General features: G+C 43.0%; 2 protein-coding genes and 1 long non-coding RNA gene across 4 annotated transcripts in view; 2 read left to right on the top strand and 1 right to left on the bottom strand.

Moving 5' to 3' along the window:
- Positions 1-4,694, top strand: part of shisa7b (shisa family member 7) — a 58,568-nt gene extending 53,874 nt beyond the window's left edge. For both annotated transcript variants that reach the window (XM_022193874.2, XM_051955977.1), the window contains one exon: positions 158-4,694. In XM_022193874.2, the coding sequence (XP_022049566.2) occupies positions 158-584 (427 nt within the window). In that variant the 3' untranslated portion in view covers positions 585-4,694. The remainder of the gene's footprint in view (positions 1-157) is intronic.
- Positions 4,455-9,690, bottom strand: LOC127536215 (uncharacterized). The gene is made up of 2 exons (XR_007945219.1): positions 9,577-9,690; positions 4,455-6,752 (listed from the first exon to the last, which is right to left on the bottom strand). It is a non-coding gene; the product is annotated as an uncharacterized LOC127536215 (long non-coding RNA).
- On the top strand, positions 9,580-25,690 carry LOC110950988 (uncharacterized). Its single transcript, XM_022193875.2, has 2 exons — positions 9,580-9,683; positions 19,881-25,690. Exon 2 carries the CDS (start codon positions 20,329-20,331, stop codon positions 24,460-24,462), a length of 4,134 nt encoding a protein of 1,377 aa, XP_022049567.1. The 5' UTR covers positions 9,580-9,683; positions 19,881-20,328; the 3' UTR covers positions 24,463-25,690.
- The last annotated feature ends 540 nt before the right edge of the window (positions 25,691-26,230 follow it).

Genomic DNA, 26,230 nt, shown 5'->3' with positions numbered 1-26,230 from the left:
AAACTTGTCAGCAGTTAAAACATACATAAATGTAGAACAACACGATCTGATTATCTCGATAGATTTCTAGTGAAAATGAATTAGCAGGAATAGTGAATCACAGATGAAAGATGCCATAAAGCGGAGCAGCATGAATTAAAGCCGTCTGTGTCTCCAGGTCCCATGAGAGGCTGCTGGTCTCCCCGGACCGCCTGGAGGACCGTCTGCTGGCCATGGGGCTGCTGCTGGGTGGAGGTGAGCGGGGCGGAGGCAGCGGCATGGTTCCCACCATGGGCCGGCTCAGCCACCACCAGAAGGCCCAGTCCCAGCAGAACATCTGCGTCACGCCGTCCATGGACCGCCACCACATGATCAAGATGAACTCCCACCCGACGCCGGGCCACGACCACGACCGCGGCTCGGCCATGTCGGGGATGGGCGTGCACGGCTGGGACTCCCACGGCGGCTCGTCCGGAGGTCACCCCAACGCCCGGCGGATGGCCTTCGCCAGCAAGAGGCAGAACACCATCGAACAGCTGCACTTCATCCCCGGAGGAGGAGGACAGGGACTGCGGACTGGGAGTAAGAACGAAGTGACAGTGTGACGGGAAGACGCAGAGAAGCCGAAGACGGGATGCAGCGAAGAGAAGAGGTTTGATCTGAGCCTCACAGGGCGGCACTCATCCCCTCCACCAAACATTCACCTCATCGTGAGTTCAGCCGATCGATTCCCTCATCGTCACTCTGTGGATTGAAAAAAGAGAAATTCCAGCCATTCTTTGTAAAGGGAAGACGCATCGCCACATGAAAAGCGCAAAAAAAGAAGCGGCTTACAGGCTGCTGGGTATTCGCTGTGACTTTTATTGAAGGATATCCGCTGAGTCAGATCTGCTGAGTCGTCCTTGAGTTTTATTGCTCCGTCCTCGGAGTCCTCGAGTGCTCTGGATTCATCTGGATGACGGAGGCAGACGGTTTGCTTGTCTTTGTATTTATAAAAGTATTTAAAACCAAACGAGTTGCTTTTGTATGAAATTAACCTGATAATAATAATGATAATAATAATAATAACATTACTGAGCCCTGTAGGAGTTTTGTGTATACTTAGCTGACAACATATTTATCCTTTAGCCGGCCAGTTTGTAACCTAAAGGTTGGACATGTGATTGGACTTTCAAAGTAAAACTGTTAGCCGTCGTCTGATCGCTTTAAGGCTTTAATCACGGTAGATAAACAGAAAAAAGAAGCCATTTTTGAGAGAAAACAGAACTCACAGCTTCCCAAACTGCTGCCATAAAGGCCCAGTCACACCAGCATTTCACAATAAAATCACGTAAATGCACGTTTTTGTGTTGCCAACGTGGAGGAAGCTGTCGGAGCTGATGGGCTGTGTCGCTCCTTTGAATGACTTTGGTGAAGCTATTGCCCCGTTAGCGACTTAGCTTCTTCTCCACTCTCCACAGTAACTGTAAATTGGATGAAATGATGTAAAGTCCCAAGAAGAACATGTGAACAAGCAGAGAAAGAGAAACTAGAATCTTGTGGAGCTGCTCTGATGGACACAGTGAGCCTAACTCACCCTGCCTTCTTTCTAAATCCAAATGTTCCACTAAAGGTGTTTTTCCACTAGCACCTTCTCGACTCGACTCGGTTTAGGTCGTCTTCCATTAGTCGAGTACCACCTCATCATTGGTGGAGTCGTCGTAGCACGGCGGGTCCCTTAACGTCTTTGCGACACAAACACAACCCAACAGTGGAGGACATGGAGGTGATGGTACACTGCTGCTCGTTTACGGCTTTTTGTCACATTCAGTCAGTCCAATCAGAGGCCTGCGCTCTGTAGACGTCACATCATCGGCTCCACTCAGCTCACTTAGAACCTTGACCAGCAGGAACTAAACTAGTAGCTGGTACCAGGAACTCGGTCCTGATGGAAAACCTCACAAACTGAGTAGAGTAGGTGCTGGTGGAAAAGCTCCATAAGACGTGTGGATGCTGTGTTTCTGGTGTGATCGGGCCTTAGGAGTAAAAATTCACGTCTTATCTTAGCTGAAGCCTTTTGTACAGTGAACTTAGTGGGTGTTTATCATCTATGGAACATTGTGCTGTGACCCTTTTTGCGTAATAATTAGTTAGAAGGTTTGGAGTTTGACCCCCCCATGAAGAAGATGCAAATACAAACCAGATCCCTCGACGAGTTCGTATAGAGTCAACGGTCTTTCTCGACATTAAAAGTTTCTCGTTGCTCAGTTCAGCTGCTCACCTCGTCTGAAGGAAGGCGTGGACGACGGACACTTCACACCAAGGGCTAAACCGATCATCTTTGTGTGTCTGTGCTCTGTACAGCGTCTGCTTCTCATTTCCTGTTGTGTCGGGAGGCATGCTCGTGCATATTTTCACACATTTTCTGTTTTTCTTCCCGTGTAGAGAGAAAATATGAACATGAGAGGAAAAATCTGGAGCTTTTTTTGTGTAAAATCAGTTTGTTGGATAAGAGGTGAACATCACGATGTCATTTCTTTGTAAGCTTTCCTTTCGTTTCCTGGCTGTGAGATGGACCTTAGATTTACCCTTTACTGGGTGTAAACCAGAGGTGTCCAACATGAGGCCCGTGGTCCAAAAGTGGTCCTCCAGAGGGTCCAATCCGGTCCTCAAAGTGTAAAAATTACAGAGAAGACATTAACTGCAGATTGTATATTAATAAAACTATAAATTTAAAATCATTTCTAGACCATGACAAGTAAAATACGAGATTGTCCATTGTTCTTTTGTCATTTTGTGTCTCATTTATGTGATATTTTGTCTTGTTTTTGTCGTTTTTTTGCCTTTTTTGTCTGACTTTTGTCATTTGTCTCATGTTTTTGTCGTTTTGTTTCCTTCATGTCTCACTTGTGTTTATGTCCATTTTTTTGTCGCTTTGCAACTTTTTCGTCTTTTTTGGTCACTTTTTGTTTTGTTTTGTGTTCGTTTCATTTTGTCTCATTTTTAAAATATTTTGTCTTATTTTTGTTGTTTTTGTCAATTTTTTCTCTTTTTTTTGTTTTGTTTCGAGTCGTTTGTCTCATATTTGGTCATATTTTTTTCTTGTTTTCAATGTTTTGTGTCTTGTTTTTGTAATACTTTGTCCTTTTTTGTCTTTTTTTGTCTCTTTTTGTCATTTTGATCACAAAGTGAAATACTATATTGTTCAGTTCCAGATACCTGTGATTAAAATTAGGAGTTGTGGTTAATTCTAGGTTATAATGCGGTGATTTTACTGGTCAGTGGAGGTCAGATTGGACCGAATATGGAACCTGGACTGAGATGAGTTGACACCCCTGGTTTCTGGGTTCCTGAGGCCTTTTTTAAGGTCTTGAGATTCCCCTCTGAGTTGTATTTAAAGACAGACATGATTGATGACTGAAGCCACCTGCTAGCTGATTTTAGTGTTTTATTCCATGTGCTCACGTGTTAATGGTTTATGTAAAAAGAAAAAAACTATTCCCCCTCAATGAGACTATAAACGCTGTTACCATGACCTTTTCTTTCCGTCTTTTACTTAAACACGTATTTATTTTTTTAAATCTCTGTGAATTTTAACGTATAATCCTGGATTTTCAATATTAAAACTTTCTAGTGGAACTTAAAAAAATTAAAAAGACACAGAAAAACATTTGTATTCACCAACAGAACAAAAAAAACAACAAAAAAGAGCCGATGCAATCAGAGAAAAGACGGAAGTGCATGATGATGTCAGAAGCCGGTGTTGGTGATGTCATAGTGCTGACTCATGATGTCACGGCGTGCGTGTGTAAACGTACATGTTTTAATTTGTGTGTGTAACTTTGTGTCTTCTCGTTGGGAATGCCGAACCTCGTCTTGTCTTCGGAGACGGTTTTAGACTCGAGATGCGACCGTCTCGTCTTCATATCAAGCTGTAATGAAACTTTAAAGGCCTGTCGTAGTCGCATTTTCAATTGTTTTTATTTTTCAAAAGGAATAAAAGGGACATCGATCAATCACAGCTTTTTCTCGTCGAGCTACGTTCACCAAAGCGAGGACTTTTCAGACGTTTGTAAATTACCGAAGGCTTTTATTGTGAAACGGCGGATATTTTATCACACGGTTGGTGTCGCTACCGTTTAATATGCATCTGCTTTTCCTCATTTGTGCTCATTTTAACAGGATTATAAGGGCACAGAATTTACAAAAGCAGCTTTTTTAAAGTTGCGATACAAGGGAATGGAGCGTTTTTCTTGCTAAAGTGAAGGAGAATGTGCGGAGAATTTGGGATGGGAAGGCTGTTTGGTTTTTGTTATCTCACTAACTTTTAAAGAGGCAAAAAGAAAGAGGAGGGAGGAGACGTAAACGACGTGTGAAATTCAGCTGTACTTTTAATGTCTCGCTCATTTCTCCTCGTAACTTCGAAGGTCTGATACAGATGTTGTAATCCGTGTTCCCTGATTAAACTGTGTGTGTGCGCGGGTGTGTGTGTGTGAGTGTGTGTTAACCACTGGGAGTGAGGCATGGACATATTTGTATTCTCAAAGCTACTCTGCATACCTCAAATTGTACGATACATTTATTTATAACATCCCCTTCTATGTCTATTTCCAAGAATATCCAAACAAAGGTCTCACAGATGTGCAACCCTTTTGTTATTGGTGATCAATTCTTGCGTTTGTAGAAATCATACTGTTTAATTGCTAATAACAATAAAAAAATCCCACTAAACCTCGTCTGCGTGTCGTGTCTGGTGTGTCTCTGCAGTGTTTTTTCAATAATTCTAAATTTTGGGTTTTGGGACAAGAGAAATTACAAAATAACGATGCATGTTTTCACAATTTTGACTTTTTTTTTTTTTGGACAAACTGATCGAGTGTTTAATCTTTAATCCCTACGTATACCTTTACCGGCATTAAAATCACTCTTCATTAAATTTTATGTGAGAGCAACTGAACGAGGTTTGAATGAACAGTAAAATTTGAACAACGAATCCCCACTTCCTCCCACTGGGACGTCATTTTACAGGTTAAAAGTCTGACTTTCTAGCTACATATGAACTGTTTTCCCCCAAAGATTAATTTTGCTCATTAACTGGCAAATATATTAAAGATAGATGAAGCTTCCGGGGGTGAAAAGTGAAGTAAACATCTTAAACCTGCATTCTATCTACTGGCCACCAGGGGGCGACTCTTATGGCTGCAAGAGGAAGTCTGAATGTATGGAAGTCTATGAGAAGATAGCCCTGCTTCTCACTTGATCTCTTACCTCAGTAAATAATTTAGTCATAGCTTAGAATCTCGACCATTTCTTCAATCCATCATGGAGCTCATTGTATTTTTCCTACATCTGGAGTAGAATCATTGCTCCTTTTGAGTCGACTGAGGTTAGGACTGGGTTAGGATGCGGTCTGGAAGCATTCCTTGGAAGTTTTTCCACACACATGAAATTATTTGAGGACACTGGAGTAGATCCAGAACCCACTTTAGAGGCCATATATCTCATCTGGCCTGGGACCACCTCATGATCTCCAAGGAGGAAGGAGACTAATGTCTGAATGGTCCTGTTTCACCTGTTACCATGGAGACCAACTCCAGCCAGGAAAAAAGATGAGGTCATTAAACTAGTTGGGTTGTATCCCATCTGTTCACCTGAAGGGGGCGTGGCTTATGGCCTGGGGGGGCGATCCAGATGTTGTGTCTTCTGTGCAGCCATCATGAAAGTGTACATAGCAACCACTGGTGGTACAGCACCAGCCTTTTCTGGTTTCTGAGGGTCATCAGAAGTTTCATGCCCGTTCTTGCTGCAGTGATGTGGCTTTAAATCCAAAAACTAACAGCTGTTTCCTGGAGTTTTAAGCTGCAAACTGTGAAAATGTAATTTCACGAGCCCCCAAATCAATGTGAGATGCAGCAAAGAGCAGTAAAAAGGATATTAGGGCTGATGATTTTTCCAGTAATAAAATAACAGCTGAGTCTCAAAATGAAATTTAAAAAAACTCTGAAAAAAGGGTTTAAAACATTTATATTCAATTGTGAATAAGACAAAGCAGAAAAAACACCAAGAAAGAGTGAATCTTTGGCAACTACCTGGAAGTGAATCTAATCTCAAGATGCATATTGTTTGATTTTTTATCATCATTTCTGATTGTAAAGGAGTTTATTTTGAGATAAACTGACATGTTTTCTACAAATATTTTTTTCATTATTTAACAAAAGAAACCGGAGGTCTTAAATGTGATTAAAAACAATCATGCAAAAAAATAATGTGTAAAAACATCTAAAATGACCAAGTATGTGATTAAAGAACAGATGATTATGATTAGGGCACGTTTTGGTTGTAACAAGGTTCTAAATAGGGATCATGAATGTGTGAGTTGGAGAAAAGCATTTCTTAAATGAACCTCTCTGTGTTTAAACACCGGAGGGAATAATTGGAGGAACATCATCCCTTCTTCCTGCCACTCCTCCCAGTTTAGCACAAATTATTCAATTCATTAACCTCATTAAAGTTGGAAGATGAGTAAATTAGAGGCGGGGCTGAGACCTCCGTGTGTCTCCTGCCTCAGCGACCTTAAATCTGCTTCCATAGATGATTTGATGTGAGTTTAGATCTCTGAATGGGATGTGATGAATGGAGAACAGGAGTGGAAGGCACCAATTAAAGCAGAGCAGGTCGGTGGGATAATAAACCAATCGGTGATCGATACCTGGACGGCTGCAGCATGACACGACGTCTCCACGGTCTCAGGATGGATCTGCTCCAGATAGTTTGCACCAATGGTCCTCCTGAGCCTTTACCAAGCAGAGGAGCAGCCGGTGAACAGAACATGAGCCACTTTTCTGTGTTTTCACAGTTTCTTTTCTTCATACATCAAGTCAAGTCAGATTATTGTTATTTATGTCACACATTTAAAGCAGCAGCCTCCAAGCCAGAGTTCCTAATTAACCCGACAAGTTTAAAAATTAGATTAGGACCAGACCGTGGTATTTATGATGGGAATTTAAATTAATTATTTAGTTGATGATCAAAAATATTACTACGAAGACAAATGCTCACATTTAAGGAATTATCTTTTTACTAAACATCATGAACAACCTGGAATTTATTAAGAAATAAATTCAGTTTCATCAACATCCATCCTTAGTTTATCATTTCCACATTACAACTTCCAGATCACAGACAAAGGAACACAACATTTAGTCACCTGGAACTGAACCACAGAGGATTTTACTTTATGATCAAAACCACAAAAAAGACCAAAAACAAGACAAAATATTACAAAAGTCAGACATAAAATGACAAAGATGAGACACAAAATGACAGAAGTCAGACAATAAAGGACAAAAAAATGACAAAAACAAGACAAAATATTACAAAAATGAGACACAAAATTACAAAAAATTAGACAAACACAACAAAACAAAAGAAGAGACAAAAATGAGACAAAATAGTTTCAAAGCAACAGACAGAAATTGACAAAAATGAGACAAAAAATGACAAAAAAGGGAACAAAACAACAAAGTACAGACAAAACACAAGCGAGATAGATGAAACACAAAACGACAAAAACATGAGACAAACGACTAAAGTCAGACAATAAAGGACAAAAAAATGACAAAAAAAGAGAAAATATTACAAAAATGAGACACAAAATGACAAAAATAGATGAATGACATGAAACAAAAGAAGAGAAAAAATATTGACAAAAACACAAGTGAGAGGAAAAGGAAACACAAAACAACAAAAACAAGACAACATATTTAAAACATGAGACACAAAACGACACAAAATGAGACAAATGACATGAAACAAAAAAAGTGAGAAAACGACAAAAAAAAATCCAAAAAAACAAGACAAAAATGACAAAGAAACAAATTTTCATTAATTTCCACATCTGTGCAGTGATTTTGACCTGATCTGACTCACCACTGTACAGACTGAACAGGGAACTATGAAGGGAGAAGGTTCATTTGTCCTCCTGTCCTGTAAATGTTTACAGTTTATACATAAAAAGTGCTAAGACTTGTGACAGTACAGTGGATAAACTTACAGTGACAGTTATTTTTATTGAAAAATACCAGTTTGTGTCGTCTGTAATCGTTCTTCTTTGCAAAGTCAACCTGAATTTAACCCGATAGTGGGACCTTTGACAGCCCTGTAATGTGTTGTATTTTTGTTGTTGGAGCCTGTCAGGAGTCTATCTATCTATCTATCTATCTATCTATCTATCTATCCATCATCCATCCATCTGTAAACATGGGGTCTCCACTATGAACACAGGGACAGAAACACACCAGCAGCATCTCCTACAGTAATGAGAACTTTAATTGAATGTAAATGAGGCTCCAGACTCACAGCAGCACACGCATGACACACACACACAACAAACAAACACACACACACACACACACACACACACACACAACACACACACACATCACCACAGACACCTTGTAATGTTATGCAGCATGCGCCGTAATGATATCTTTAATTGACTAATTAACATTTCACACACTGGCTGTGAAAACACACACACACACACACACACACACACACACACACACACACACACACACACACACACACACACACACACACACACACACATATGCAAACAGAGACACGCGGTGTCAGAATGCTCAGTTCCATCTCTGTCAGCAGAGTGCGGACGTGCACGCATGCAGGCGTGTGTACGTGAGCACGCGCGCGGGCGCACGGTTTATTTATTCACGAGCATCATGCTGGTTCGGGTTCGTGTTTGACACCCGGAGGGCCAGAGGTGGATGAGAGCGGCGGCCGGACGGACTGACCTGAGCCCGGCTCTACCCGGAACCATTATGCAGACAGGAAACTACCATTTTAAGGCTAGCAGCAGCGGAGCAGCCGTCGTCTACCGAGGGGGACACCGAACACCGACACAGGGCGGAAAACAGGCGGAGAAAAGCAGGAAAAACACGACGGAAACAAAACAAAGGCGCCGTGAGGCTGAAGACGAGCAGTGAGCCGCCGGAGCTGCGGGACGGAGGAGGCAGACAATGGACGCATCGGGCCGGGCAGCGGAGAGAGTTTTTGTTAGCGAGTGAAAAGCAGATGGAGAGCCGGGCCTTTCACGGTGTTTTTCCACGGATGAAGAAAAAGGCCCCGCTGACAGCAAGTGGGGACCCCGCTCTCTCGGCGCACCCTTTCCTCGGTGCTTTCACACTTTCACCGCCCTGTTTCTGAGCTCGCTTGGCCGCTAGACGTCTCCTGCTCCGAGGTAAAAACCCAAACAGAAGCCGTTTCCAGCCGGAGGATGCTAGTTAGCTATCTGTTAGCCTGCTAGCCGCTAAGAGCTAGCAGCGGCTAACAGCGCAGCACCGTTAGCTTCAGGAGACCTCCCTCTGCGCTGTGTTAGTTCACTTATTAGTTATGTTATAACGTTGTCACACTTATTCCAGTTTTATTTATAACACACTGAATGTGTGAGTGTGTGAAATGAGCCAAAGAAAAGCATTTTATGTCAGTTTTTGAGAGTCTAATAGAAGAGTTAGTTACCGTTAGCTAGCTGGCTGATTGACGGATGCAAGAAGCCTCCGGTCAGTGACTGACTGATAACAGCTGTTTGCATCCGTTCACCTGTTTCAGATCGTCCACCTGAAGTCGCCGGTTGTCTCCGGAGGAAGCGGACCGTTTCCCTCCACGGCTGCGGTCCAGCGGGGAGCTCCAGACCTGTGGATCCGCCGGTAAGATGCAAACAGCATGCAGCCTCAGTGCTCCGGATTCAGCCTCTAACTGCTGCCTTCATTAGTTTCTGTGTAATGATCGACATTTGAAGTGTGAACTGACGGGAGATTTAACTGAAGTTTAAGTCGTTTGAAAGTGCACGTACCTGAGCATGCATTTTGCAAAGAAAGTGACAAAAGTGGTGCAAACTACACAGCTACCTCGTGATGTCAACAAACTGCTGCCTCATTTTTTTTAAAGCAGCACGAATTAAACGAATGAGGAGTATGCAGTTTGTTTTAGTATTCAACAAAACACGATTTGTAGATGAAATAGGTGCGTAATAGTCTGAGACTGTAGCACAGCACAGTCATGAACAAATGCATGCAACTAGATTGGAAATGTACTAAAATTATGCCTAAATTATGAATATTCCATGTTGTAAAATGTGACAAATTCGTGCTGTTTGTTCTCCTACATTGTACTAAAGTGAATCTTTTAGCTTTTGGACTGTTGGTCAGTCAAAACAACACATTTAAAGCAGGATACACGCATGTTTTGTAGATGCATAATAGTCTGAGACAGTAGCACAGCACGGTAATGAACAAATGCATGCAACTAGTTAGAAAATGTACCCAAACTATGCCCGAAATATGAATATCCCTTGTTGTAAAATGTGGAAAATTGCTGCAGTTTCTTCTCCAACATCATAGTGAAGTGAATCTTGTAGCTTTTGGACCGTTGGTTGGTCAAAACAACACATTTGATGGAGTCACCGTGCATTTTTCACAGCATACAGTTTTGTAGATGCAGCAGGTGCATCAGTAGCCCTGGACATACAATAATAGTCTCAGACAACAGCACAGTCATTAAGAAATGCATGCAATTTGATTGGAAATGCTCATTTTTGCAGAGCTGTTCTCCCCCCCCCCCAAAAGAAAAAATACCCAAAATATGAATATTCCATGTTGTAGAATGTGAGAATTCCCCGCTGTTTGTTTCCCTTACATCATAGTAAAGTGAATCTTTTAGCTTTTGGACCGTTGGTCACTCAAAACAACACATTTACAGAAGTCATTTTGCATTTTTTCACAGCATACACACTCATGTTTGTACATGCAGCAGGTGCATAATAGTCTGAGACAGTAGAATAGTACAACAATCATGAGGAAATGCATGCAGCTAGATTAGAAATGTACCAAAGTTATGCCCATATTCTGGAGATTTCATGTTGGAAAATGTGAGAAATCCCTGCTATTTGTTCTCTTACATCATATTAAAGTGAATCTTGTAGCTTTTGGACGACTGGTCAGTCAAAACAACACATTTTTCACAGCATACGCACACATTTTGTAGATGCTGCAGGTGTGTCGGTACCTCTGGTCATGTCTGAGACATTAGCATGCTACGATATTCATGAAAAATGCATACAAGTAAATCATAAGTGCACATTTTTGCTGCACGATTAGTTTTGAACTCCGGTGCTCCTTCAAAACAGCAGTATATGACAGTAAGGTAACTTAGCTCCTCTCCTGAAAACAGAGTCAAGGGTTAGAAGAAGTCGAGAACTCAGATTTTCACAATAAAGCTAGAGTAAAAAAAATGTAAAAAACATGCGTCGTCAGGCACTCTTTCTCACAGGTGTTTTTCCTAATCACAGACATGCTTTTGATAGGCTGTCTGGACTCTTTTTTTTTTTTTTTTTACTTTGCTTTGTAGGAGAATATGTTTGCTGTCATCAGTCATTAGGAGGAATAATTTGAGAGCGCAGTAAGAAATCCAGATGTGTGACAAAAACCATTAAGAGCTGCTTCACTGAATTAGATATTCCTGTTTGTGGAGGATTTTATTGATCATCTGTAGCCATAAATCAAATTTTTGGTTTTTGTGTGTGCTAGTTTACTTCACTTGCACCTAAAATGATCAATTAAAAATGAAACTGATTCTCTTTTTTTAAATGTGTTTATTTCTGTTAAACTAGTGAGAAAGGAGGCAACAATAATATTTGGGGAAAAAATAATAATAATAAAAAAGCTCTTATAAAAATGAATGTTTTTTTCTTGTTCCCTCAAGCAAAAATACAAAAATATGAATATTAAATGTTGTAAAATATTGTAAATTCCTGCTGTTTGTTCTCCTACTTCATAGTAAAAGCACCTTGCATTTTTCATAGTTTTTTATGTTTTATAGACCACACATTTCTCATCAGTTTAATAATAATCCCAGGTTGCAGCTTTGTTGTTGTTGTATTTGTCAGACCAGCAGTGTTTCAGGGCACAGTGTCGTGGTAACGTGTGATAAACTGATTGTCAACATTGTCGTGTTTCTGCTTTTTTTTTTCTCTGTTTTCATGCCAACCAAAATCAACAAACACACTTCAAAGGCTGCTGCAGAGAATTGCAAACCGTCAGGAGGAAATCTGTCATTCAGTGACAAATATATTGTAAAATTTATTTGTTTTTTTTTTTACTATGAACATGTCTGAGCTCTGGTGTGGAGATTCCAAGTACGTTACTGTGGTGCTGATTGGCCAGTGGCAGTTTTTATTCCAGCCAATCAGCAGTCAGCGATGCATTAATTTGTGTCTCTGGTTAAAAGGTCGCTGATCAGTGAGACGAGCTGCTGATTGGTTGGAAATAAAACCTGTAGACTTCCTGCTGCTGACTCAAAAATGAACGGATAAACTTATCTTCACCTTGTAGTTAATTATTAAGTTGTTAATGGTTAAATATCTGGGGTTTTCATAAACGCAAATTACATTTTATTGACCTTAGACTTCCTGTTGTTACAGCAGCTGGGTATTCAACAAGGAGGTAAACAAGATGTAATAATGGTAATCCAGGCAATGAAAGCAGTTTCTATGACTTTACTGTTGATCAGCAGATGTGTTCGTGTCTTGAAGGTACAGCCGGGCGACATGACTTAAAACATCCCCATGTATTTTGTTTCTAATATGCATTTGTTATCGTTGATGTGTGAGGAATCTCATTCAACACGTGTGTTCCATTATGCAGCGGTGGAAAGGTTTTTGGACACCCCATACATCTGTGAGATATTACATTAAGACTCACTCTGAGGTGTAATTTCTTTTAGTACCGTCACAGTCACAATGCCAAAAAGCCATTAAAAGCTTAAAATGGAGTGGTTCCATAAAAACATTTTTTCCACAAATATTTCATGATATTATGTGAGATTGTGTGAAATTTTAGGGGTGTCTGAGAACTTTTTCTCCACCACTGTACATATGTATGTCTATACTTTAACTGTGTGTAAACTAGGGCTGGACCCGAATATGTGAGTATTTGTTCCGCAACATTTGGACCCGGGAGACCAGACGAATGGATCCGAATATTCGGATATTCGTCTTTAATAGGGCCCAAATATTCGGAGGCCAGACACCGCTGCTCGGCCCAGCCCTAGTGGAAACAAAACTTCTTCAGACAAAGCTTCACATCTTTCATCAGAACTCGTTTAAGCCTGAACCAAATGTAGTTCTGTCATTGATTTTAAAATCAGTAATTGGACTCTTTGTGACCTCAGCTCAACATGAACAACAATGCTTTTAAAGAAACGTCGCACAGATCCACATGTTCTGATGCACAGACTGCACTGGTGTTGGCATTTTAATTTCATATGAGTGACAAAGTGAGAGACAAACATCTGCCACAGACCCACTAATGACAGAAAATAACTGTTGTTTACCACAAAAAGCTTGCTGCCATGTTTTGCTGCTAATGCTGGTCTGAGTAATTTGGAGGGGGAACGCTCTGACATTATTAACTTTTTGAAAGCTGGAGAACTTGGTTGTGTTTCCCGTCTACATTTCTTGCAGTTTTCAAACCGTTTTCTAGCTCTGGAGTTACACGTCTAGTGACTGTTTGAGTTAGACTTTTCTGTCAGCGTGTGTTATTAGTTTTTCTTTAATTCTGACCCGTACCTGTCGGGTTTGTGACCTCGTTTCTGCAGCGTGGTGGGCCAATCAATCAGGACAGACTGCTCAGAAATGTCTGATCATTTTTAATAAAAGACTTTTTTGTGTGTGGAAATCATTAATATTGCTTCCACTTCATAATAACATTCCTAGAGTTCCAACGACAGCTCCTGTACGATATAATTAGATTTAATCAGGATCTTTTGTCAACAGAAGCACTGCTCTGTGACAGCGATCCAACCTTCAGTTTTCTGGTTAGCGCCTTACAAATGCAGGCGTACGTAAAGGGCTTTAACTGACAGCAGAACGTCGTGTTTAATGCTGGCTTTCTGCTTTGATTTTGAGCAGGAATTTGAGGACATATTTTCAGAAATGAGTGCCTGCTGTCACTCTGCCAGCTTCAAACTGTACACAGATGTGACGGCACACATCAGGATGTTTGGCTTCTCTGGTTTCTGTCCCGGGGGAGACTCGTTCATGTGCAAAGCCAAGAGAAGGTCAGAATTAAGAGCAGATTTAACCTCGGTTTTTAGAAAGGCATGTCACCCAGAAGACGACAAGATGGAGACACGAGAACAAACGACTGGAATTATTTCTGCTCATATTTTGAAGCGGAACAGCAGCAGTTTTTTGTCGACAGTGAAAGAAAGAAGTGTCCTTTGTTATCATAAAGAGAGTCATTAGATGAGCTTTGGAGTGTTTGTCTCTGCAGATGTGTTGGCAGGATGAAGATGAGTGACAATGAAGCTGGTGGAGAGAATAGTGTTGATTTAAAACGTGTTTAGTTTGAGCACTGATTCTGATATTTCCTCACTGTGTTCTCATTTTTTTACTCTGCAATATAAAATATCACGTCTATAGAAACGGCTCAAACGTCTTTAGTGCAGCAGAACACAGTTTTAATGTCACAGGATTCAGAAGAGGAAAACACATTTCATTTTTTTCAGTACTTGTCTGTGATCTGCTTCGTCTAGCAGCATAAAAAGTTTCAGGATTTTTGTCCCATGACTGCTGATTATCGCTGAAATACTAAAGCTTCATGAGCAGAATTTTTCTTCTGCTTTTCCCGGAATCTGATAAGGGCAAGTGGTTTAAATTCGGCAATAAATTCGGCATGTAAAATAAATAGATTTGCATAAAATCCCGTGGTCTTAAGCTTACATTTGGCCAAGTTTCCTGACCAAATAGCTTAATGACAGTAACCATAAGGGGAAAATAAAAAAGATTGTATTCAACATTAAAAAGTAACTTCAATGTACAATGCGTCTTTAAAGAGCATTTCCTGTTTCAGTGACAGAAGTTTTGCACAAATATCGACCAAACTGTCAGAAATTAAAACTGTTTAAGGAGGTTTTCACTCACATTGTGATTTCATCAGAACCTCAGAAAACCTACCCAGGAATTAGTCTGATCCTTAGACCCTGTGAGCGTTTCCAGCCCCATCTTCATTCCTGATCTGGACCAGATACAGCAGCTAACCTTTGCTCTGAACCTGCTCCGTTTAAAGCCTGTTGATTAACTCATGATGCACAAAAATACAGAAAGGCTCATTCAATCACATTCAACAAAATTCTTCTTGTTTTTTTATTTGAAAAAACTACTATTATGGTGGGTTAGAGGAAAGTTAATCATAAGATGGTTTGTTTTTGCAATTTCCGCCTGATAAAAGGTGACATTTTGCAGACTTAAGTTTAAGATGACATTTTTTTTAAATTATTTTATTTATTTTATTTATTTATTTATTTATTTCATTCATTAAAAACAATACAACACTGCATATGTTAAATGAATGAAAAGGAGCAGAGAGAAGCTATAGCTTATAATTTCTGCCCCTTATCAATAATAATTTTAACACATTTCAGTAGTGTTTGGCTGTCACACACAGCCCTTTTAACCAACATTTAACATGATCTAAAGAAAAAAGGAAAAACAATTTCCGGTTATTCACAAGCATCATATCTCTTACACACGTGGACAAAATTGTTGGTACCCCTCAGTTAAAGAAGGAAAAACCCACAATTCTCACTGAAATCACTTGAAACTCACAAAAGTAACAGTAAATAAAAATTTATTGAAAATTAAATAATCTAAAACAGCCATTACTTTTGAATTGTTGATTAACATAATTATTTAAAAAAACAAACTAATGAAACAGGCCTGGACAAAAATGATGGCACCTCTATAAAAGATTGAAAACTATTTGACCAGAGTGACATGATTAACTCAGGTGTGTCATTTAATTGACATCACAGGTGTTTCCAAACTCATAATCAGTCAGTCTGCCTATTTAAAGGGAGACAAGTAGTCACCCTGCTGTTTGGTGAAAAGGTGTGTACCACACTGAACATGGACAACAGAAAGCGAAGGAGAGAATTGTCCCAGGACATCCGAAAAAAAATGATAGACAAACATCTTAAAGGTAAAGGCTATAAGACCATCTCTAAACAGCTTGAAGTTCCTGTGACAACAGTGGCTCATATTATTCAGAAGTTCAAGACCCACGGGACAGTAGCCAACCTCCCTGGACGTGGCCGCAAGAGGAAAATTGATGACAAATTGAAGAGACGGATCGTTGGAATTGTATCCAAAGAGCCCAGAGCAACCTCCAAAGAAATTAAAGGTGAACTCCAAGGCCAAGGTACATCAGTGTCAGATCGCACCATTCGTCGTTGTTTGAGCCAAAGTGGACTTCATGGGAGACGACCAAGGAGGACACCACTGCTGAAAAAAACTCATAAAAAAGCCAGACTGGAATTTGCAAAAATGCATGTTGACAAGCCACAAAGCTTCTGGGAGAATGTCCTTTGGACAGATGAGACCAAACTGGAGCTTTTTGGTAAGGCACATCAACTCTATGTTCATAGACTCAAAAACCAAGCATACGAAGAAAAGAACACTGTCCCTACGGTGAAACATGGAGGAGGCTCAGTAATGTTTTGGGGCTGCTTTGCTGCATCTGGCACAGGGTGTCTTGAAAGTGTGCAAGGTACGATGAAATCTGAAGACTATCAAGGCATTCTGGAGAGAAATGTGCTGCCTAGTGTCAGAAAGCTTGGTCTCAGTCGCAGGTCATGGGTCTTCCAACAGGACAACCATCCAAAACACACAGCCAAAAACACCCAAGAATGGCTGAGAGAAAAGCGTTGGACTATTCTAAAGTGGCCTTCTATGAGCCCAGATCTGAATCCCATTGAACATATGTGGAAGGAGCTGAAACATGCCATTTGGAGAAGACACCCATCAAACCTGAGACAACTGGAGCTGTTTGCTCATGAGGAGTGGGCCAAAATACCTGTTGACAGCTGCAGAACGCTCATTGACAAATACAGAAATCGTTTAATTGCAGTGATTGCCTCAAAAGGTTGTGCAACAAAATATTAAGTTATGGGTACCATCATTTTTGTCCAGCCCTATTTCATTAGTTTGTTTTTTTTTAATAATTATGTTAATCAACAATTCAAAAGTGATGACTGATTTTGATTATTTAATTTTCAATAAATTTTTATTTACTGTTACTTTTGTGAGTTTCAAGTGATTTCAGTGAGAATTGTGGGTTTTTCCTTCTTTAACTGAGGGGTACCAACAATTTTGTCCACGTGTGTATAACAACATGCTGCCGTGTTTGAGGATTCAGAGGGCTAAATAGTGAAGGACTGGAGATATGTGAATGTTTCCCTTCAGATCCGGCTGTCATGCTGCAGATCAGTTTTGTTTTTTCATCTTTTTAAATTCAAGTCTTGGTGTCGCATTAGAATTAAACTAATTATACTGTTAGACTCACAGACATCAGATTTGGCAGTAAGTCAGATATTATGCGCTCTGACTGGGAATCGGTTGTAAATCGGTGTTAAAAGCTAAGTGATGGATTTGAATCAGACACTAGAACTGAACCTCTGAGCATTATTTCTGTATTAGTGGTGAAGTGCTGCTTTCCTGTGAGGGTTCACGGTGTCGAGCTGTAATGTAGTGACCTGCATGTTTACAGATGAACTAATTGTTTAATTAGTTACAAAAAAAACAGCCATTATTCATAGAGGGAAAACATGAACGCTCTCAGCTGCTCCTGTTCTGCTCTCACACACAGACAGCATCATTAGACGCCTTCTTTAAAGTGGTTGACAGGCCGCCATGTTATCCAGCAGACACCGGACACGAAGAGCCGCCAGCCTCTCCTCCCTCCGTTAGCTCCATCTTCCACATTTATTACTGCCTCTAAAGTTTATAATAAGGAAACTAGTTTAGTGTTTTTGAATCTCCACATGTGTAGCAGCAGTCCAAATACTCACTTTTCCAGAGCTGAATCCAGTGTTTTGAGTTTAACATCGGAGTAGGCCTATTGTTTGACTTATTTATTATATTTCACAGTCCCTCCAGGATTTCACGGTGTTTTTCCAGATTGTTGCATCCCTAAAATGTCTGACTTCTCAACAGCTTTTCTAGAAAATTGCGATGTAAGTTGCGATGTTTTGAGCGTATTTGTTGCGATGAAACTGAAGGAGACGGTTGCTAAAAAGTTGGATTTTTTTTTCAGCTTTTAAAACATGTTTGAACATTTTAATTTACAGTATTTCTTCCTAAACTAAACACTCCAACCCGTTTCTACGAGCTGGCACACCACGGTGGGAAACAGCAGCCAGATCCCTGTTTAACAGGAAGTGGCTGGAAGAAAACTGCTTTTTCACATTAAAACAGGGATTAAAATACAATGTGGGTGCGCAGCTTTAACATTTAGAACAGAACTAGAAACAGAAGTGAGTTCATGGCAGCTGTTGAGCAGAAGGATCTCTGGGTTTAATATTATGAATCCAGCTGTAGGAAAGTTTACCTGCTTGAATAAACAATGAAATCCGGAGCGCACTCCAAGATTTCCAGAGTTGAATAAAAATAATTGTGCAACAGCTGCTGAGGCGTCCGAGTGGGCAAAAGAGGAAGGCAGTGACCCAGTTCCACACTGTCGCCTGTTTATTTACTTCATGTGGTCGCTGTGGCTGCGCTTTGTTTTTGTTTGAGGAAATGTGCACATGAAAGTTGTCTTTAAACGTGTAAACGTAGAACCACAGAAAATGTGGACGTCCTCAACAGCATCATTAGATTAGAATGAGATTATCACTTGAGTAAATCATAAAAAAACACCTCTGCAGCGAAGCATCTGTTTATCCAGGCCCTGTCAAGTTCAGCAAAGCAGTCGCTTGTTTAACTCTCCTGTTGGGTTCATTTCTTTAGAACAGCAGTGATGTTCCTGGGCCACGTTTAATCATTCAGAAGTGTCAGAAACCAAAAAATCCGAATAAACATTGTTTACATGTCATTACTCCATCACTGATCATTTCCATCAGTATTTAGTGCATCTCTCACAGATCATGGTTCAATGAGGGTAATTAACTCATTTTTCATTTTAAAAATGCACATTAAAGCTTTTTTGAAGTACATGGGAAAGACCTACACATAGAATACATGACAATGATATTTTTTTGAATTTTATTTTGCATTTTGAATTTTTTGTTTTTTTGGAGCAGATTACCAGAAGACATTTCTTCTGTTGAGGGTCAGATTAACCTGCTGACTTTAAATCAAGACAAATGAGACATGAGGATTTGTATAGAAAGCAAACTTTATTTAACCCTCCTGTTGTCTTCAAAAAGTATTCTTGTCTGAAAAAAATCCAAAATTTCAGCAAAATTCCAATAATTCCTTAAAAATTTCCCTTAAAAGTTTTATTTTTAAAAAAAATGTCTCAAATGTGGCAAAAATTCTTGTAAATATTTTCAAAAAATGAGTAAAAATCTTCCAAAAAATCCTAAAAATGTCTGAAGTGATTACATATATATTATCAGTAAAACTTCTATTTTCTTTGAGAACATTCACAAAAAAGTCAAGTGATTTTTTTTTTTTTTAACATCTTTTTTCCCCCAAAAAAATGTTGAAAAATTTCCTCAGAATGTTGAAAATGTATTTTTTCCCCACATTTTCAAACTTTGAATCGGGTCAACACGAGGGCTGTTGTAGAACCAGAAAAATGTGCGATGAACCTTTTTATATGTTGATTACACTCATTAAACCACGTGGAGGAAGTTCATCCTGAAAAAATACTTTTTTTTTCAAAGATTTCTTTTACTTTAAAATGGGCCAGTTTGACCCTCAACATAACAGGAGGGTTGAGCTGAGCTGTTTATGTTCTGGGTTTCACAGTCAACATCCGGAGTTTGCAGTCTAATAAACTGTTGCTGTTTGTTTTTTCTGCTCGGTATCACTAACTGATTGATGTCTTTTCTTTGTCTTCCTTCAGGCTCCTCACAGAACTTGATGCCGGGACAGAAGGGCCGGGAAGCGATGGTTCTTCATCCTCTGGAATAACGGACACACTCTACTTCATGGGACTGCTGACCTGATCCTAAAAATCAGCTTACGGTTATGGAACACTTAAAAGGAACACTACAGACTCAGTTTTTTAATGTCGTTTAGTATATCGCCTATTTATGACCCATTTTATAACATCCCACGGAAGCAGCTGGAGGCTTGGCTTTTAAGTGGACAGTAAATGTATTAGTGGTACATTCATGTGAGACACTCAAGCATCGGCTTTTGTTGGAAGTTTGGGGTAGAAACCACAGCGGCCTCTACCTCTGAAGATCAAACTGTTGGTTTGATAAGGGCTCATTACTGTTTCTAGAAACTAGACTGAGTGGACGGGGTAGTTTTACCCCCTCGACACTTTGCCACAGCTGCATTGGGAGATGTTCCAGTTCAGCAAGTACCCCATGGACATTTTAGAGATGCTAAGTGGACACCAAGCCCACCAGTTCAAAGGCCTTGGATTAGAACGACAACTGAGCCACCAACAGCAAGTCCAGCTGCAGCATCAGCAGCAGCTCCAGCAGCAGCACCAGCCGTCTGCTGACAGCTCTGGAAGCCTCCTGTCCGGCCTCGGCCTGGGCTCCCTCCAGAGCTCTCGGAGCAACGCCTTTGCCGACTCCTCGTCATTATTCGCCAAAATGAGCGCCCCGCCCCCCTCCATCTCCCACCAGAGCCAGTCGTCCTCGTCGTCCCACAGCTCCAGGAAGTCCAGTAAGATGAGCAGCAGTAGCAGCAGTGGCAGCGGGAGCTCCTCGTCGGGATACCCCCAGTTCCTGCGGCCGTTCCACCCGGCCGAGGCGGCGCTGGCTCAGGAGCAGCTCCACTCTGGGATGGGACGGTTCGACTTTGGTGGGAGCAGCAGTGGGGGAAGCGCTGGAGTGATCGGGGGCGTCGTTGCACCAGCACCCCCACCTCCCCCGTTACATCCTGGCCTCTCTGTCCCCCAGCCCTCCCCCGGACCCTCCTCCTCCTCCCCTTCGCCCTCCACGTCTGCTTCAGCGTCCAACAACCCCTCCGGCAGCACTGCAGTCCCCCTCGTCAGCCAGTCTGATCCCCGCAGCCTCCACCAGCAGTTCAGCTGCATGCTCGCCGCCAACCAGTACTTTCTGTCGGGCGTCCCCACCAACAGCAGCCTGGAGCAGTTCCTCGTCCAGCAGGGGACTCACAACCACCTGGGCCTGGGCCTCGGCCAGGGGGCCACCGAGTCAAACTCAGCCTTAGCCCCGCCTCCCGCCCTCCACTCCTCCCACAGCCACAGCCACACAGCTCCACAGCCTCAGCAGCAGCAGCAGCAGCTCACCCCTCACGCCTTATCTCACCCACACAGCCACACCCACCACCCACACCCACTCCACCCGGCCCCTCAGCCCGCTCCACTGGGAGGCTTTGATTTCCAAGGCATTCCAGTCCTGTCCTCCAACCAGATAGCATCTCTAATGCAGCAGGAGGCCGGCCTCCCCCTGCCCCTGCCCCTACACCTGTCGCTCTCTAAAGACGACGGGGCGAAGTCGGGAGACAGCTCGTCTACGTCTGCTTCGAGCGGAGGAAGCAGGAGGAAGAAAGCGATGGCGGGCTACCTGCCCCAGAGGAAAAGTGAAAGTAGCAGCCACAGCAGCAGCAGTAACTGCCACAACAGCAGCTCCAGTGGGCACACTCAGAGCTCCTCCACCGGCCTGGTGGGCGGAGGGTCTGGAGGCGTGGGTCTGAGTGGCATCGGAAGTGAGCCACAGCACTCCTCTCTCCTCTCCTCGTCCTCACAGCAGCAGCAGTCGTCCTCCACTGTGTCCTCCTCTTCATCTGCCCCCGCCTCCTCAAACTCCACCTCTGTGCTCGTAGCCAACGGCAACCAACAGCTGTCCAAATCCCAGGACAGTCACAGCAATAGCTCATCAGGCCAGCCCGAACCAGAACCTCTTTACCACTGCGGTGAGTGTGGTAAAACCTTCACCCACCTGTCCAGCCTTCGACGGCACCTCCGCAGCCACGGTTTGACACCAGAAAGCCAAAGCAGGAAGTCAGACTGTAACTCTCCCAGCCCGGAGAGGATATTCTGCTGTGGTGAGTGTGGGAAGAGGTTTAAAAAGAGGGGTCACCTCATCCAGCACAGCGTCACCCACTCAGAAAACCGGCCTTTTGTCTGCAGCATCTGCCAGAAGTCCTTCAACCGTCGAGAGTCACTTACGAGGCATGAGAAAATCCACGACGAGAAGCCTTTCCGCTGCCCGGCCTGTGGGCGTTGTTTCCGTGAGAGCACATCTCTTCTCAACCATGCTGCCTCGGGGGCTTGTGGCAAACCGCCTCGCAGCTCCAAAAACCGAGCTGGCAGTGGAGGCAGCGCAGCGTCCAACCCCAGCAGCAGCAGCAAGATGGGGAGCAGTGGGGAAAGGGTCGCCATTTCAAACGATGGGGCGGGGATGGCCAACGACAAGTATGCAACAGATTACTCCAGAAACCGCTACCAGAACCAGTCGTCCTACAGCAGTGGGGTCGACGACTACAGGCGGTCGCAGTCTTCATCGCTGTACTCCTCAGAGAGCACGTTAGCCAGCGAAATGAGCAACCAGACTCTCCGTAAAGCCCCTTTAGCCCCAACTCTTCACCCCCACCCACAGAGTCAACAACAGCACCACCACCATCAGCCCCAACAAACACAGCAGCCCCACCTCCCCCTCTCGTCCCTATTGGATGATTCAGAGGACGAGGTCACCAGCAGCGCGATGTCGGCCATTGCTGCTGCAGCTGCGGCCTCATGCGACATAAACACAGAGAGCCGGGAAGGAGAGAGGAGGGACATCATCGGGGGTCTGCTGGGGGGGTTGGGGTTTGGTAACTTGGGTGGACCGTCATCCACGTCCAGCCTCAACGGTTCCACCATGCCCCTGACCCACCCCAGCCAGCCCCACACAAAGCCCAGGAGGCCCCGAAAGCCCCGAGAGAAGAGAGACCCGAACACTATCGTCCGGAGGAGGAGGAGCCCTGCGCCTCCAGGGGACGGCTCAGAAAGGCCCTACGGATGTCAGATATGCGGCAAACGCTTCAGACGGGCCGAGACGTTGCGGCGCCACAATCGCGTTCACACGGGGGAGAAGCCTCACGCCTGCGACGTCTGCGGCAAAATGTTCCGGGAGCCTTTCCACCTCACCAAGCATCTGACTGTGCACTCAGGGCAAAAGAACTACAAATGCAACCTCTGCGGGAAGATGTTTGCCTACGCCCAGAGTCTGGTGAGGCACGGAAAGCTGCACAGGAAGGGGGAGATCGACAACCAGGGGAGGAGGATAAAAGGTGCTGCTGCTGCCATCAGTCAGGTCGCCAACTCGGGGAACTCTGACTACTTCTCTTCCTGCTCCCAGGGAGAAAAGTCTCCGACGTCTGGCACCCCGTCTCAGAGGCTTTATACCTGCACAGTGTGCTGGAAGTCATTCCGCCATTACTTCCACCTGACAGCACATCAGCAGACCGTCCACGGTGGCGGTGTCGGGCTGGAGAAGTCCTTTCGTTGTGAGGTTTGTGGCAAAGCCTTCGCCTACTCAAACAGTTTAGTGCGGCACAAGCTGTCTCAGCACGGCATCGACCGCAGCGGCCAGCGCGTCAACCAGTCCCAGCCCTCCGGATACTCGCCGCTCTTCTACAACTCCAGTTCAGGTTCCAACTACGCCGGGTCGTCCCACATGCAGCAGGGGGCTTCAGGGCAACAACAGCAGCAACAGCAGCAGCAGCAGCAACAACAACAACAGCCACCGCAACAGCCACAACAACAACCACAGCAGCAGCTCCAGCACCCTTTTCACTACCGTGCAAAAAACTTCCAAAAGCGGCATGGACAGACAAGAAAACACCGAAAGAAAAAAAGGCGAGTGGTGATCCACAGCATCATGAGAGACGGAAAGCTGGTGGGTGTCCCCCTGAGTAAAGACACTCGTAGGAAGCTGTCGATGCTGAGGAAGAGGAGGGGCAAACTGCAGGCTCAGCTCAACAAGAAGAAGATGCTGGCCCAGCTGAGGATAAAGGGCGCTGTGATGAAAGTGAAGTCGTGGTGCGGGGGCGCCGTCAGAGTAACGGGGCTCACCTCCATGGACGTCCCCCTCAAGCGCTTCCCCTGCCCCATCTGCCCCAGCACCACCTACGCCAAGCACGGCTCCCTGCTGGTCCACCACGCCGTCCGGCATCCCCCGAGGAACTCAGGCCGCCACGCCCGTCTGCGGTGCCAGGTGTGTGGACGACGCACCAGCTCCTTACACAAAGCCTTGAAGCACAGGGGCCAGCACCTGAAACAAGCTGCATTCCAGTGCCACAAATGCCGACATCGATTCTGGAACCCGGGGCTCCTAGCTCGGCACAAGTTCTCCTGCCGGGGCGTGACGACCAGCAGCGGGGCCTGGGCGCTGATGAAGATGAGGTCTCCGTCGTCTCACGATCAGTCGGACAGCAGCGGACATTCTCCGGTCCAGCTGACGGTCCCGGCTCTGGTCCAGCCCGAGAGATCAACCGTGCTGGCTGAGTACAGTCAGTGAACACAAACAGTTTTCTAGACTAGATTGTTTTTTGATGTTTATTTTTTTTAAATAATCCAAGAAGCGAGCAAGAGCTAGCACATTTTTAACACAAAAAGAGGTGAGAGAAGGCGGAGGGTTCAGTGTGACTACCTGCAACAATCCTCAGGTGGACGATGAACTAACGTGGACTTCAAAAGGCCCCAAATCAAAACCACCGCCGGCGTCTGTCTCCTCTTCCCCAAAGGTGAAGGAACTCTAGACAACGTGACTTTAGTAGCATCTGTTTGAAAAGTTAATTTGAGTTTTTTTCTATCATCTTGTATTTTTTTTAATATATATATTTAAATTTCCCCTTTAGCAGTGTTTGCGCATAAACATGGGTTGGATGCCTGTTGTAGGGGTCACAAACCTCCAGTACCAGTTTATTTTTTCAGAATGTCTTCACATTACTCACAGTTAAACGTATAGTCTTTGTCTCTTGCTCTGTGTGTTTATTTGTTACCCCAGTGGCAAAAACTCACTGTTTTATACTGAGATGACATTTGCCCTCGAGATAAATTTATCGTCTAAGGAAAAAAAAAAGTCCTGATACTCTAAGGAGCTCATGAAGATGAGCGTTGGGGCAGTAAAAGGGTTTATTGGTCACTGAAGGCCATACTGTGCTAAAGTGACTACAAAGGCAGAGGAGGTGTTGGGAGGAACTGAAAAGTGTTGGTGACCTTGTTTTTAATGTACACTACTTTTGTGACTTTATTTTTTTTTTTAAAGAGGCGTGAACGGAGCAAAAACACGACTCGAGCTGTTAATGTGTTCAGGATTTGAAAAGGACAAGAGAAATAACAGGCGTGTACTGTACAATTGGTATTATATTTTATTATATATTGATTATTTGCTGTTTTTTACTCCAAGTATCATTTCTTTTATCATTGTCGGTATTGTATGGGCGGGAGGGAACGAGTCGGGGCCTATCTTTGTAAAACAGCGGGATGAGTATATGTATCGATGTGATATCCTCCACTTCCCTTTTACCTGCTCCCTCATTGCCACACTTAAGCCCATTTTTGTAACAAAGCGTGTACACATAGTTCATTACTTAGGTCCTGTCCAGATGTGTTTTTTCCTTTTTATTTTTCTGTAAAACTAAACCATGTAATATTATTACTAAATTACTATCCTTTTTCTTTGCCTAAAAAGTGAGTTGTTGAAAACCCTCAAATCAAATAAAAAAACAAACCCTGAAATGTTACCGCCGGCATTTTGCTCAAGTTTGTGAGAAATAACAGAAATCATCACCAGTAGTGATTTGCAAGGAGGAAAAAGTCTACTTAAACACCATATGTTGAACTGTTTGCTTTTATGTTGACATATTCGGATTCTTTGCGCATTTCATTGACCTCCTGTGCACTGATACTAGCACTTTACTCATGCTAAGAATTAATTGGATTTAATTTAATACAAAATCTACCAATTAAACCCAATTTGCCTGTAATAAATGCTAAATAGCATGGTTCTCTCTGGAGAACTTATCAAAGGAAATTGGGTTTATATCCATAAAATGCAGCCGCTTCAGTGTTTGAACCTTTTGTCTGTGATCAGACACGTAATTTTGTCAAAATTCTACCAGACATGTTTTCGACGGAGCCTTCCATTTGGAGCGGTCTCTGCAAACCGAACACGTACAAATAAGCTCAACTTTGTCTTTAAATTCTACAAAGATCTTTCATTTTCGGGGCTACACTAAACTTGGGGTGTCTCATGAGCATAAAATAAATGACTTCACTGATAG

This window comes from Acanthochromis polyacanthus, chromosome 11 (genome assembly GCF_021347895.1).
Source record: "Acanthochromis polyacanthus isolate Apoly-LR-REF ecotype Palm Island chromosome 11, KAUST_Apoly_ChrSc, whole genome shotgun sequence".
NCBI classification, from domain to species: Eukaryota; Metazoa; Chordata; class Actinopteri; family Pomacentridae; genus Acanthochromis; species Acanthochromis polyacanthus.
The sequence above is the reverse complement of the archived record's forward strand: the minus strand, read 5'-3'. Positions and strand labels throughout refer to the sequence as shown.

What these genes read in the sequence shown, in the direction of transcription:
- LOC110950988 (XM_022193875.2), top strand. Translation starts at nt 20,329, where the DNA reads ATGTTCCAGTTCAGCAAGTACCCCATGGACATTTTAGAGATGCTAAGT.